The sequence below is a fragment of the Anopheles arabiensis genome, chromosome 3 (assembly GCF_016920715.1).
Source record: "Anopheles arabiensis isolate DONGOLA chromosome 3, AaraD3, whole genome shotgun sequence".
NCBI lineage: Eukaryota > Metazoa > Arthropoda > Insecta > Diptera > Culicidae > Anopheles > Anopheles arabiensis.
In genome coordinates, this window is record NC_053518.1 from 27,025,947 (window position 1) to 27,041,179 (window position 15,233).

At 46.5% G+C, this 15,233-nt stretch overlaps 3 protein-coding genes across 5 annotated transcripts; 2 read left to right on the top strand and 1 right to left on the bottom strand.

Moving 5' to 3' along the window:
* Positions 1-2,167: 2,167 nt before the first annotated feature.
* Positions 2,168-3,733, top strand: LOC120902975. Its single transcript, XM_040312107.1, has 2 exons — positions 2,168-2,722; positions 2,793-3,733. Exons 1-2 carry the CDS (start codon positions 2,322-2,324, stop codon positions 3,592-3,594), a joined length of 1,203 nt encoding a protein of 400 aa, XP_040168041.1. The 5' UTR covers positions 2,168-2,321; the 3' UTR covers positions 3,595-3,733.
* A 65-nt stretch (positions 3,734-3,798) lies between these two features.
* On the bottom strand, positions 3,799-6,233 carry LOC120902974 (mediator of RNA polymerase II transcription subunit 17). Its single transcript, XM_040312106.1, has 3 exons — positions 5,981-6,233; positions 4,131-5,898; positions 3,799-4,051 (listed from the first exon to the last, which is right to left on the bottom strand). The coding sequence occupies exons 1-3, from the start codon at positions 6,067-6,069 to the stop codon at positions 3,971-3,973; spliced, it is 1,938 nt and encodes a 645-aa protein (XP_040168040.1). The 5' UTR covers positions 6,070-6,233; the 3' UTR covers positions 3,799-3,970.
* A 1,674-nt stretch (positions 6,234-7,907) lies between these two features.
* LOC120900004 (RNA-binding protein Rsf1) lies at positions 7,908-14,961 on the top strand. Of its 3 annotated transcripts, XM_040306468.1 has the most exons (3): positions 7,908-8,488; positions 11,984-12,369; positions 12,571-14,961. In XM_040306468.1, exon 3 carries the CDS (start codon positions 12,677-12,679, stop codon positions 13,349-13,351), a length of 675 nt encoding a protein of 224 aa, XP_040162402.1. In that variant the 5' UTR covers positions 7,908-8,488; positions 11,984-12,369; positions 12,571-12,676; the 3' UTR covers positions 13,352-14,961. The 3 variants fall into 3 exon arrangements, with proteins under 3 accessions (XP_040162402.1, XP_040162401.1, XP_040162403.1); XM_040306467.1 differs by having other exon boundaries at positions 11,984-14,961; XM_040306469.1 differs by lacking the exon at positions 11,984-12,369.
* Positions 14,962-15,233: the final 272 nt, after the last annotated feature.

The following is a 15,233-nucleotide window of genomic DNA, read 5'->3' on the forward strand; positions in this document are numbered from 1 at the left end:
TTATCGTACGTGCTGTACCCAAGCGCCACAGATTAAGCTTGTGGCGACTACGTTATAGCCTCACCACAGTCCGGAGCTGACGTCAACCGTCAATTCAAAATATCGGGCACTCTAATTCGAACACCCTAATTCAAGCACCCTAATTCGAGCAACCTTATTCGAGCACCCTAATTCGAGCAATAGTTACCAACTTAGCCAGACTAAACTATTTCCCGTTAAAAAGATTATAAAAGCCGTCGTTCCCACCACGCGTTCTCTTCTCTTTTCGTTCTCATCCGCTAGTGGACGTGCTCCCGTAACTGCGTAACCCGTGATAAAAACCATATCAAAAATTGTATTTTGTGACATCTTGGGAATCCAAATAAAAAAGTGGTCTACCCACGAGGTAGCCAAAAGCTTAAACGACTGGAAAATTGAATATCCATAGTAAAAAAATGAAAGCTCCACAGCTTCATTGGTTTGATCAATAGATGGCGTATTACAACTCATCATTATATTGCTATCCTTTTCTTGCAATGTGTTTCGACAAGTTTCCTCTTATCATGACCTATACAGGCGGTCCCCGAGATACACGGTTAATGGGGACCGAAAACGTTCGCAAAATACCGCGTGTCTCGAATTTCCGCGTAAGTCGAATCTCATGATTTCCAGCTAAATTATCACTAATTTTCGTGTAATTTGACAAGTAGGGGACGGTTTTAGTCACTTTATGAATTATTCGATATGATTCTGACTGAAAATAACAGTTTTAATCCTTTTGAAATGCTTTTCCCAAGTGCCACAAATCCACTAAACGACCACTAAACGGCTTCTAAACGGCTCAAGCTCTCTACCTAAACGGAATATAGAAAGACTTCGTTTAGCAGGCGGAAAACGACTCATGCATTCTAAAAATAGCAAAAAACCTGGTGGCGCTATCTGTTGGTGGGATACCCCAACCAGTTGAGAGCTTCATCGCTTGGAGGAGAGCTTTCTCATTTCCTCTGTACTGTTGTATGGTTTCGCATTGAAGTTATGCATCGCTAGAACTAGAACGGCGATACGATTGTTTAAATACTAAACTCCAACGGAAACCACCAGCACTGAAAAGCAAGTGAGATTTGAGTAATGGTCGTTGGTGTTGATACCCACGTATCTGACCACACGACCATTCACATAGATTTTTGCTCAGAAAGTTAGAAGGCTATATAGGTCATGATAAGATGAAACTTGTCGAAACACATTGCAAGAAAAGGATAGCAATATAATGATGAGTTGTAATACGCCATCTATTGATCAAACCAATGAAGCTGTGGAGCTTTCATTTTTTTCTATGGATATTCAATTTTCCAGTCGTGTAAGCTTAATCTGTGGCGCTTGGGTTAACATTCAACCGAAAAGGAAATTATTTGGCATTTTACAATTGATGTGTCAAATCAGTACAATTTGCTCAAATAATTGTCAAATTTAGAAAACCGCGTATCTCCGAATCCGCGTATAAGAGGTACCGTGTATCTCGGGGACCGCCTGTATAGCCTTCTAACTTTCTGAGCAAAAATCTATATGAATGGTCGTGTGGTCAGATACGTGGGTATCAACACCAACGACCATTACTCAAATCTCACTTGCTTTTCAGTGCTGGTGGTTTCCGTTGGAGTTTAGTATTTAAACAATCGTATCGCCGTTCTAGTTCTAGCGATGCATAACTTCAATGCGAAACCATACAACAGTACAGAGGAAATGAGAAAGCTCTCCTCCAAGCGATGAAGCTCAGCTGGTTGGGGTATCCCACCAACAGATAGCGCTACCAGATTTTTTGCTATTTTTAGAATGCATGAGTCGTTTGCCGTCTGCTAAACGAAGTCTTTCTATATTCCGTTTAGGTAGAGAACTTGAGTCGTTTAGAAGCCGTTTAGTGGTCGTTTAGTGGATATGTGACACTTGGGGCATCAGCTCGTTAAGTAACAAATGTGGTTAACAATCCTTGAAATAGCATCCCAAGCGCCACAGATTAAGCTTAAACGACAAATATAAAAAAATAACAAACAAATATCTGCGATTTTCGGTAGCATAAATGAAAAATCTGTAGTTTTATGGCGGTCATCTGTGAATCGGTAGGCATATAAAAAATCGGTAGGAATACAGATAAATCGGTATTTCTGGTCACTCTGTTTCCATCGAAAAGCATTGTTTACGTTTTTTCGCGTGCACACGATACAACAAATCCATCCCCAGTTTTCTGTACGTTTTTCCCTTGTTTTATTCCATCGGAAGCACATGCCGTTTATCTTCTGAAACACCGACATCGTCAATCACAATCACCACAGTGTTGCTGTACAAAAATGTTAGAAGAGATGCGGTACATAAAGCTGCCGGCGAAAACGTACCGCACGATAGCGAACACAAACAAGCTGCACTTCAGCCTGGACGGGTTCGGGACGGGCGCCCCGAAGCGCCACTTTGTGAAGGTGAACGTGGCGGAGTTTGTGAGCGAAATCAAAAAGCGCCCGATCCTGTACAACACCACCCACCAGGACTATAGGCGCATCAGCCTGCGGAACGACGCCTGGATCGAGGTGGCGCTGGCAATGAACCTGTCCGAGCAGGAATGCAAGAAGCGGTGGCGCAGCATGCGCGACGCATTCATCAAAACGGTGCGCAACAAGAACGAGACGGAGCGGAAGGCGTGGATACACTACCGGCTGCTGGAGTTTATGCTGCCGTACCTGTCCTCCCGGAAGGAGTGAGTAGAAGTGGGGTGGTGCGATTTTGCGAAACGGTATTATTACAGTCATGTTTGTCCCCCTTTGCAGAGACTTTGAGGCGAGCAACGAGTGCAGTCAGTGTATAGAGAATGACGAGGAAATCGATTACCTTGAGGTCGACAGTGACGACGAGCTGTTCGATGGAACGATCGCCGTCTCGTACGTAACGCACGACGGGAAGGAGGTGTTCCAAGTGATGCACGCACCCATCAAGCAGGAAATGCCCATTGAGGACGAAACGATGCAGCAAGACACGGAAGAAGAGATCGAGGACGCTAATGAGGAGGAGGAAGAGCAGGAGCAGCTGCAACCACTGCCGTACAGTCCACTGCCCGGCCCGGAGTATCTGCTCGCGACCACCACGGACGACGAAGCCGAGCAAGACGAAGTGGAGCTGTACGAAGAGCAACAGCCACAGCACAACGATTACCCGCTCGAGTGGCACACGGAGCACCTGGAAAGCGACGGGCGGGAAATGGATGACGATGCGGAGCTGAACGAATCTCTACCAAGCAAGCGTTTGAAGACCGAACTTCCCTCGGCTTCAGTTTCGATCGCTTCATCGTCCTCTCCCTCCCCGGTAACGGTGCAGCAGGAAGCAGCTGTTCCACCTTTAGCACAGCAACAACCATCACCGCCACCGCCACCGCCTCCACCGGTCCAGCAGGAGGAAAGCAAAGAGTCCGACGCACGGTTAGGCATTACCGATCCGGACGAACGGTTTCTGCTGTCCTGTGCACCGATCCTGCGAAGGCTACCGAACAAGAAGAATCTGCTGGCGCGGTTACGAATACAGCAGCTGCTGTTCGAGCTCGAGTACGACGAGAAGTACTGCTACGAGGGTACGTAAATGGCGGGGTTTGGGGTTTAGCGCTGTGGTGGAAGAGAGACGTCCCTTCCAATTTCACCTTCAAGGCTGATAGGTTTGTGCACACACACACACATTCGAAGGATATTTTGTAAAATAAATTATTATACCTAGAACTACATGTATGAGACGCTTTTCCTAACTTCAGATGATAGTTTAAACCTAATTAACTCAATATTCTGAATATATGTTTTTAAATTACTGTTTTTTTTATTATTTAAGTTTTTTATGTTTAAATTGAATCGAAATGACAAATTTACGCGTTCAGTAGAGCTCGAATACGATAGTGATGGAAGAATGTGTTAATGAATGAAGTGATTGATGATGCCGTTGTTGCCACCTTCCGATGCGGATCCGACTACGACTGGCTGGTGAGACTTGCCATCAGGAACTCCATTTTGTTGTGGAAATTCTTGCCCTCCATCTTATCAAACCGGACCTGCGAATAAAAAAACCACGAAATGCATTAAATAACCTTCACTTTCAAACCCCCAAAATTGCGCATTCCTCAACCGCACCTCCTTAAAATGTCCACCCAAATGCTCCCAGTGGCGGCCCTGCACCAACGAACCGGGGAAAAAGTCCTTCGCCGGGCTCTGGGCAATAAACACCTTCACATCGATCTGCGAATCGCACCGCACCTGTACCGCAATCAGCCGATCACTGTTCGGCGACGCCAGCACGCACGAGCTCGCATTGCCGAGCGGTTCCACCGACCCAATGCCCAGATGGCTGCTGCTGGACAGTATCTGCCACGCCATGCATTTGGCCAGATTCTGCAAACACACGATCTGGTGCTGGCTAATCTGGCAGAGGATCAGATCGCGCAGCTCCTGCGGCTCGTACGACATGTGCATGATGCGCCCGTCGCGACAGATACACTTCAGCGAGCGCTCCTTCACGTGAATAACGAGCGAGGTGCGCAGGTTCGCATCGTACCCGTGCGAGGTGATGTTAATCTTGACGCACGACATCGTCGGACTGTTCATCGCGTTCCAGTGCGAGGTAATCATCGGATCCTTCACGTCCCGCGCCACCGTATCGAGCACGTACTGCGTGCGGCGGCGCGTGAAAATGTGCTGCGCCTGGGCAATGATCTGCTCGAGCAGCGTTTGCGATTTCGTCATCTCGAGCAGCTCGTGCCGATCGTACGCCGAGGGCCCGGCCAGCATACGCTTCTTGCTCGGGCCCAGCGGCCCGCTGGCCGGGTGCGGGAACGGGTGGTGCGTGTTTTTGTGGTGAAACTCGCGCAGCAGCTGGTGCAAACTGTGCTCCAGCACGTGGTCGTGATCTTTGATCGGTTCCGAGCTGTTGTTCGAATCGGAGGACGTCGAGTGGCACAGGCTGATGATGAGCTGGATGCCCGGGAGCAGCGTCGCCCGGATCTGGTTGCCCACGACGACGTGCGGGATCGGTGCCTGCAGCTGGACCGCTTCCCGGGCCAACTGGTTGAACAGCTCCTTGCAGAACAGCACGTTCTGGGCGTACTCGAGCGTCTGCTGCCAGGCGCCGGCCTGCGGTACCAGCTGCGTCGAGCCCATCATGTTGACCGTGGCGGTGCAGAGATCTTCCTGGTCCTTCTGCGTGATGACCTTGATGAACGCCACACCCTGCAGCTCGGTCGGCACGTTCACGCGCAGCGCCGAGTTGATCTTCGGGCAGGCAACCGTCCCGGCGGCCCCCGACCCGGACGGGCTGGCCGGCGGCGAACCGGACTCTTCGTCCTCCGCCTTCGTCACCTCGAACATGCCCGGGTGCATAAACTTCGAGCCGGCCGTCCGGTAGCTCAAATCGCCGATGATGGTGTTGGAAACCTTCTTCAGCCTCCAGTTGCGCCGCAACCGCAGCAGCTCGATGTGGAAATCGGTCGAGTTGGAGCGGCTTACGCCCTGGTCGCTCTGGACCGCTTTCAGCCGCTCCACCCCGCTTTGCAGTATGTTGGCCGCACTGGCCAGCGCTTTCTTGCGTGCGTACACCAGCACCATCTGCTTCACTTCCGGCGGTTCTTGCGGAATCGGATCCAGCACCATGTAGCGCTTTTCCTTCGCAATGTTGAGTACGTCCGACAGTACGCACACTTCCGTCAGCGCTTCCTTCAGCTTGTTGCGTACAGAGTCCCAGGGCCACAGGCTCGACTGGAACTGTTCCTTCGGGTCTTTCGATTCTTCTTCCTTCTTTTCATCCTCCTTTTTGATTGATTGCTGCAGCAGATCGATATCGCTGGAGGTTTTGCTGAAGTCGATCTTGGTGGCACACTTTGCCAGATGTTCCGAGAGGGTCGGCGGGCTACGTAGGGGAGAGGAGAAATGAAAAGCACGGTAATACGAGCGCGGGTTGTGTGTGGATTGGTCGCCGCAAGTCTACTTACAGCTGATAAATCTCTGTACCATCGTAGGCTATCTCCTGTATTTGATTTTCTATCGGTGCCTCGACACTTATATTCGCCGAGAGCGACATTTTGAAGCGGAAATGTTAAATATTTTCCCCTTAAATTAGTTCCAATTTATCCCGGACTGTCTTCGTACACAAAATGCAAGCTATATTGTTTTTGCGGTTTTTGGCAGCACCAACTCTACACAAAGTGGAATTGACAGTTCAAGCGTTTGGGAGAAGTGAGCAATTTTTTTGAAAAGTAGCTCAGTTCTTCAAGTAAATGCCGTTGATGTTTTCACATTGAATTCATCTTGACGAATCTCCTTGCCTTTTAAACAATGGTAATTGGCATACCAATAAATAATAAATAACCGTACGTATGCGTGACGTTCAGATTGCCAGTAGCCGACCCATCGAACTTCTGGATCAAAATTATATGAAGTTGACTGTACGACCACCGACAAACCGACGTGACACTGGCGTTACAAAAGTGTCCCACCCGAAAGTGCTGACATTTACCACTGAGGCGATCACTTCTGTCAAAGTAAGCTCTGTTCACTGCTGCTTCGATGTAAACAACTTTTCTAAATACAAATTGCGAAGGAAGTGTGATGCAAGATTTTGTGAGAATTATTGGGCAAAACACCCAATCATCATTTTATAAGATTTTATAAGTATAAGAAAATCATTTTATAAGTTTCCAATTCAATGCAAAAGATGTTAGAAGTATATAAAACAATACGCATTGGAATTTGCGAAGAAAAACAAAAAAAGGATTTAGCAGTTTCTTCTCTGTGTCAGTGTAGTAAGCGAATCATTATAGAGATGGCGCTAGTGTTTAACGTATTTTCATTTGAAATAAGGAGGCAGCTTTTCAAGCTCATCTTGTTCGAAGTGTCACGTCGGTTTGTCGGTGGTACGACGACGATAGTACCAGTACTCGCATACGCCTCTGAGACATGTACATTGTCCAACTCTGACGAAACCCTCTTAGCTACGCTTGAGAAGAAGATGCCCAAGCGCCACAGATTAAGCTTAAACGTCTGGAAAATTGAATATCCATAGAAAAAAAATGAAAGCGCTTCACTTGTTTGCTCAATAGATGGCGTATTACTACCCATCTTTATTTTGTTGTCCTTTTCTTGCAATGTGTTTCGGCAAGTTTCATCTAATCATGACCTATATAGCCTTCTATCTTTCCGAGTAAAAATCTATATGAATGGTCGTGTGGTCAGATACATGGGTATCAACACCAACGACCTTTACTCAAATCTCACTTGCTTCAGTGCTGGTGGTTTAAATTGGAGTTTAGTATTTAAACAATCGTATCGCCGTTCTAGTTCTAAAGATGCATAACTTCAATGCGAAACCATACAACAGTACAGAGGAAATGAGAAAGCTCTTCTCCAAGCGAGGAAGCTCCACTGGTTGGGTATCTCACAAACAGATGGCGCCACCAGCTTTTTTTTTGCTATTTTTAGAATGCATCAGTCGTGCACCGTCTGCTTAACGAACTCTTTTTAGATTCCCTTTAAGTTGAGAGCTTGAGCCGTTTAGAATCCGTTGAATGGTCGCTGAGTTGATTTGTGATACTTGGGCAGACACGGGCTTAAGGCTGGGATAATTTATTGGCAGACGAAGACCAACGCGAGACGTGAGCGGTTTCGGACACTCCCGAGGTAGGCCAAGACTGCAAAGCAGTTCTATCACCGGATAATTATGTAAGTAAATAATTGATGCAATTTAATTGTTTATCACTTCACAATTAAGTTAAATATTTGCAACCGGTGCTCAACAAATGTTGCTCAGTTTTGCTACGCTTAGCAAAATGTAACGTGTAGCGTGCACTTCAGCAGATTAGACAGCTCCGTCGCTGTGTAGAGTTGTTGTTGAAGCGACGCCCTTGACAGTGTAGACTTTCCTTCTCACTTGCCAAACAAGAGGGCAAGCGTTCGGTCGATGTTCAAGAGTGCTCCGTACGTTTCAAGTGAAAAAGTGCATTGAAAATCATTTGCCATCGAGTAAAAGCAGTGAATACTCTCAAAATCCATCTCGAAACGTTTTAAAACCAGTTTGTGATCTACCGCAGCTCACACTGACCCTGCTCAGTGTGCTAAAAATTGAAACACAGAAAAGTGAACACTCACGGGTAGCCCAAAGCAAAGCATCGCCATCTTTTTTTTCACACACTTTGTGGTGGTGGTGGTGCGTATTATCGATTTTTCACCACACATCGGATCAGCACGAAAAGGAAAAAGAACCCACCCGCACAGAGCGAGGGTTATTGAACGAACAATAGAACCAACTGTTTTGTCCGGAACTGTCCGGAACTCATCGCACCTGCCGCCCAGACTCCGTTTCTTCTTCGGCCGCTTCCGACGACATCGAACGTATTGCTCCGCTGCGCTCCACCTACACACATCCACCCTTCTACGCGCGCCATTAAGCCGTGCCCCGTGCGCCCGCCCGCTCGTCGACGATAATCGCCCAACCTACGACGACGGTAACCATTTCCACCACCACAAAAAAAAACGCAAAATCTAGTTTTTCTCTTCGTTCGAAACGCCCAGCCAAAAAAAAAAAAAAATACCACCCGAACACCAGAAAACTACTATCCTCTGTATGATTTTGTCCGTTCCCGTCCGTTCCTCGATTAAAAGCGCTCTAACGACAGGAGAAAAGACGAACGAACAGGCCAAATGCTACCTACCTCTCCTCCGTGTCCCGATTGGCAATCACCACCTCGCCCTCCTTTACTCACACCCACTGCGCGTGCTTGCTGTAACGATATTGAGTTTTTGGGGAGAAAGATATTGATTCGATAATACCCCGAAAGCGCTGCCCAAGGACGAAGGGAAAATTCTTTTTCAAATGACAATTCCTGAAATGGAACATTTTTGGTTAGATTTTTGTATCATCCGGTCGCAGCTGCTGAGTTGACGTGACTTAGCAGCAACACTCTACCGGGTGTTTGTTCTTAAAATAACGGTCTTTCGTGTGTATGTGTGCACGCTCGTCCCCGGGTCACACATGCAATTTTTCATAACGCCTCCCGCGAGGGCTTAGGCCTGACACTCCACCCCCCCACCCATTGCTTCAATCTATTTTTTACCCCCTTTGCTTCTAATGCGTTTTGCAGCGCATTTGCGGCGAAAATCTGTGTGAGATTTGTGCGCAAGCGCCGCACGCCACACACCACTATCATAAACGACCTTCTTCCTACCCCTTTCGCCCCTAACTATTCGAACACAGCTCGTGATGAGGAAGTTCGTGTGACGAATGAAATAATATTCGGTCTTTTCCCTTTTTTTGGTTTTTCTCATTGCATTTCCATTGCATTTAATTTCCTTTCGTTCCTTTTTGGTTCGTCTATTCGCTTTACCTATTGCGTGTGATAAACTGGTCTGGCTGACCGGTTTCCTTCCTGTGCACAACATTCGGAGAGTTGTTTAATGGTTGGCATCTGCCACCAGAAGCTTTCCAACCAGGTCTCGGGCTGCGCGCTCTGATGACCAGAGCAAGAAATCTATTTTCGAACGTGTGCATCTCCCTGCCCTGCCTACTATGTGTTACTTTGGCGCAGTTTCGACACAGATGATTGAACACTGTTCGTTTACAGCGCACTACCTTTGCTGGCACTACTTCAAGCATTTGACTCCCGTTGGAAAGCAACAAGCTACGAAACCATTCGGGAAAAATCTTCTCTGGAATATACAGCATCCTAAAACTGATTGGAGAATTCTTCGAACCACTAGAACGATACCCACGAAAGAGCATGCCTTGACTGTGTGCGTGGTAGACACGTGATAAACTTCAAGTGAATAGCCAAAAAGAAACAAAACAAACCACCGCCTGCTTGCCTGCTGTCCTATCGTTTTATCATTTTTTACGGCGCTATACCTTCCGAGTGTTGCTATACCGCTTCTCTTCAATGCTTCCTTTCTCCTGCTGAATGGGCACTGCAAAGACACTTCCCAGCTGTAAGCGAAGAGATTAAAATGCGTAATTGTTCCCGCTGCTACTACTATTACTACTACTGTTGTGGGCAGTCGTGCCGACCCCTGGACTTACTTCTTATACTACTACACTACGATTTTTTGGTAGCTTTCCTTCGCTTCCGCCACATCTCCCTCCAGAGCACCTTCGACAAGAGATCCTACCATCCTACCGTCGTGCGCGTGTGTGTGTGTGTGTGTGACCGTCTCTTCTACATCGCATCTAACTTTCGTTCGTTCCGTTTCGTTACCGTTTATGCATCGAGTATAGTTTTGTTATGCGTTTAATTTACCCGTGACCCGCAAACGACGAACCCCCAGACGTTCGATAAGGATGACATGAGGCCCCCGCCAGTACGACGACATATAAAACACAACGTTCCAATCCTCTGACCGTCAAACTCAACAACAATGCATGGTGTTGGAGAACGAGCAAGCCGCTTGTGCACAATTAGAACCGCGTTCCTCCTATCTTCCTCGTAGAATGCAAGTCAACAAACACTTACTCACACACAAACACAAAACGACGATGCAACCAAACGCCAAAAAAAAAAAAAAACAACAACTGCCCACCGCTCATATTCATCCATCACTGCGCCGAGTACCGAGAATTCGAAACACACCCAGTTCAGTTTGTTGCAGTTTAGTTCTGGACGAACATTTCAAGAAAACAATCTCCAAATATTGCGCACCATGCTCCAAACACCATTGCATTATCCTTCTGATGATGCAGTGAAAATTCTCTTCAGAAAAACAGATTCCGACAAAAGCTTGACCAAACTGGCCTTCTGGTTGGCGCAGATGTTCCTGCTGTTGTGCCTATCTCGCTCCTGGAACCGTGTACAAATACCGCGCTCGCGCATAATTCTTCATTTATGGTCCTCAACAGCACACAATCGCATTGCTCTCGCCCAACCAACAATCCGTTTTTTATCCGCGTGATCGGCTGCTTGCTTTCTGTAACGATAAAAAAAGACCCCCCTTGGAGAAGATGCTACAACAACAGGAGTACTGCGCACCTACGATAACGCCTACAAGCGCGCTCTATCCGACTCTCTCTCTCTCAATCTCTCTCTCTTTCTCTTCTACCACCGCATAATCTTCAGTTTTCGTTCGACGTATTGGTTTATCTACGCAAATTATACTACAGCGCTTGCACCATGAAACTCATCACGAAACTTACATCTTCTGTAATTTCTACGTTCTACGTCCTCTAGATAGTGTTTGCGTTCCTATCCTTAAACACGGAAAAGCTTATCATCATGTATCATTATTCGTTATCTATCCCTGTAAAGGACATCGTTTTAATCTATTCAGAAGACGTGTTACCGTTCGCATGTTAATAGACAGAAAGATTCCATTTGTAAGATTTGCGTTTGAAGTAAAATTCCAATTTTTGTTTGAGTAGTTTATCATTATCGTTTATCTGTTTCGATATGTTTTCCATTAAATTTTGCAAAAAAGTGTCATTAAAAAAGAATGCACCAGGTCATTTAAAAATAGTCGTAATATCGTATGGTTTATGATAACTCTGTGTGCTGCATGCTTGATAATAGGACCTATTATCTGTATGAGAAGAGATTTGATAAGAGTTATAGATAGCGTCAAATTGGAATGTACTCAGTGCCTAGCTTTTTCGTAACGCTCCCTTCATAATTTGCAATGCATTTGTAACTTCCCTACATTACTCTTGATTCTTCGTTTATCTTAACTGATCTGTAAACATTACCTTTGCCGTTCAGAATTGGCGTGATACGAATTGATGTCGAAATCCGCAACCTGCTCGTCTTTTATCACACGTATTGACATTGCTTTTAAACCTAGAAAATTGAACTCTAAAAGCTACCCTGCCCAATATACCCAACCAACAATCAAATCTAAAAACAAACAAACAAACAAAAAAAAAAAAACAAAAATCTCATCATCTCTACCACTACTACCTTAGCCATTGTCTTACAAGTAATCTATTTCGCTACGAACCACTATTCTGATCAATTTCACAGTAAAACACGTCGACGAACTACTACTGCGCTACTACTACTACTTCCTACCACACGCAAAGTGCAGGGCGCTGTGCATTTGCATCGACGCGCAGTTGGCAGTGTGACCTCAACCTGTCCCTCTGTGCCCTCCTTGTGCGCGTGTGCGCTACGACGTTCTTCGAAGGAAGAAAGGAAGAGAGAGAGAGAGCGAGTGCTCTAGAGCAAGTAGTTAACGGCGCGATCTTCTGCGACAGCTTCTTCGAGCAACAGCAACAGTTGCATCGTCGACAAAGAGAGAGATAGAGAGAGAGGCAGATAAGAGAGCGTGCGATACGGAACACTCCTCACAGTCCTCGTCGTCCTCGTCAACGCATCTTCCAGAGCCATCGTCTGCGATCCTGTAGCGTGTAAGCAAACCTTACTAGCGACTTACAAAGCTCTTATCCTCTACACCTAGTAGACGATACGTATTGTCTGTGTGTCTCTGTTTTGGGAGGGGTGGGAAATACTGAGTCAGAGAGAAGGCGAAATTTTGGGCGAAGCATAGGGAACTGTCTAACAAACCAAACCAAACAAAAACCACACACTGTTTGATTTGATTTAAACAGCGTTCAGCGACGAACCCCGGTACACACGCGAGCACAAGCAGCAGCGGATAGCGGAAGGCGAGAGCAGCAACCCTCTTCCCCGTAAAAACAGCAAGGGCAAATAACGATGGGCGATTCGAAGGGCACGCGCGTCTACGTCGGCAACCTGACCGATAAAGTGAAGAAGGAGGATCTCGAGGGCGAATTCACCAAGTACGGTAAATTGAACTCTGTCTGGGTAGCTTTCAATCCACCAGGTTTCGCGTTCATTGAGTTCGAAAACAAGGAGGAGGCGGAAACGGCCTGCGACAATCTGAACGGCCAGGACATACTCGGCTCGAAGCTGCGCGTCGAAATCTCGAAGGGCCGGCGCAACCCGCGCGGCGCCTCGCGTGGTTTCCGCGGGCCGCCGGGCCGCAACGGGGGCAGCGGTGGCGGCAGTATCGGTGGCAGTGGCGGTGGCAGTAGCTTCCGGAATGGGTCGCGCGGTGGCTTCCGGGACGGTGGCGGCTCGAGCTACCGGAGCGGCAGTAGTGGCGGCGGCGGTAGCAGCTTCCGTGGCGGGAGCCGTAGCTCCGGCCGGTTTGACGGCGGGTACGGTAGCAGTGGCGGCGGTGGTGGACGCTCGAGCGGGTACAGTCGGGATGGGGGCCGCGACGGTGGCTACGGCAGCAGTGGCGGCAGCTTCGGAGGCGGTGGCGGTTATGGTGGTGGTCGTAGCAGTGGCGGCGGCGGCGGTGGTGGTGGCGGTGGCGGACGTTTCCGTTCACGGTCGCCGGTTGGTGGTCGTGGTCGGTATTAAGGCGGAACCGGACCGACGACCGGCGGTTGGGCGCTTGGTGGTTCAAAGTTCTCCCTTAAAACTGTTTGCCAGGCACAGGCTCATGTGTGTGTGTGTGTGTGTGGAAGACAAGAAAAGGCCAATGATGAACTAAAGAGAAATAATTTCAATTAGCATTTAAGCCAAACTAATGGAACTGTTGTGTATATGGTTTGACAAGTGGCATCACAAAGGCCACACACAAATGAGAGCCTACCCCACAGTAGCACGACCCTATTCTAGATATATATGTGGATCTATGGTTGTATGTTTTAAGTTCAAACTAAAAAGGGGCACGCGAAGGATAGCAGTAGAAGCTAAACTATGCGATGATTCAGTTTCGAAAGGAGATTAAGGATTTTAAAAGTGACAATTTTAGCTACAAACGAAGCGCTACACCAGCAGATCTTTAGAGATTGTTTGTAAAGCCAAGCGTTCAGAAGTGAACGGAAATAGCCTGACCGGCATGCTCTACTACAAACACCAGTATCTATTCCTCTTCGCCCCACATGTCTCGACGAAACCATTTAGGCAATGAGTCTGTGTTTAGTGAACCTACCCCATTAACAAAGTGTCTCGAAGCTTGGAGGCAATGAACAAGTCACAGAACGTGCGAAGCGAATATATATTAGCAATGTAAGCAACTTTCATTTTTGTAAACATTTGTCATAAGCGCCACAAAATGTGAACAACACACACCCATCGTATGGACAACAAATACTGTTGTACTCTCCTCCCCCATTTGTAATTACAATTATCGGATTCATACTCTGAATTATATAGAATGAAATTATCCTTACGCACTAGGAAAAGGCGTGAAACCTACGTTTACTAATTGGCTCGAATGTTTAGACCACTTGTTTTAGTCGAATTACGTTCAATTGATGTGTACCCCACAGGGTGTGTAGATCATCGTCACGAGGAGTTTGTTCCTTAGTCAATCCTTCGCCAGAGCAATAGGATATTCTCCTGAAAAATATAGATTGACATGTGTGTTTTATTTTGAAAAGGCAAATGTAACACACCGTTTGGCTATGGCAGTCACAAAATCCGATTAAAGGAAGCGGAAAAAAGTAAAGCAATAGCAAAACAGCAGTAAAGTGTGGTGCGTGTGTATGTTCGCATCGATAATCTTATAACAGTTTTAGGTTAAATTATTTATGTTGTGTGATCTAAATCTCTCATCCGATACTCATCACCACTCGTTGCGGGTGGTGCGCACTCGAGGAGAGTTTTCTTGCTGCCAGCTGGATCTCAATACAAAAAGAGAGGAAGAAAGTGCTGATAAAACCACCGCCTCCGACACGTGTAATGTGAAAGAGCGATAGTTTGAGGGAAATAAGTAGGAAAATTGTCCTCGTTTCACAAACTCTTGCGTACAACGGTCGTACAAAGAAGAAGAAGAAGGAGGTAAAATGGTGTTACACACAGTGGCTTCCCCTCTTGCACTAGTTGTGGACAAGAAAAAAAAAACAGATAATCTCTCGTACTTTTTAGTGCATCATCCACACTTCCTGAGTAAAAACAAAAATGCAACAAAAATTTATGAAAAAAAGATAAATAAAAACATAATACCTAGAAATAGAATAGAATCTCCTGATTGGTGACCTTATTTTTCTGTACAGAAATAACAATCGAAACGAAAGAAATGTGGCAATTTGAGAAATAGGAGCCAATCATGGATTATGTGACGTTAAAAAGGACATCTTTAGACACAAATCATCAAACCGGGAAGTAATCGATGTTCAAGAAACCGCCCCAGAAACGGACAATGATGTCACAAATTCATTGCCTAGAATCTCTGAAATTAAATTTTAACTGAAATACGAACAATGAAGAGATTTTGAGCTTAATTTAACGTTTT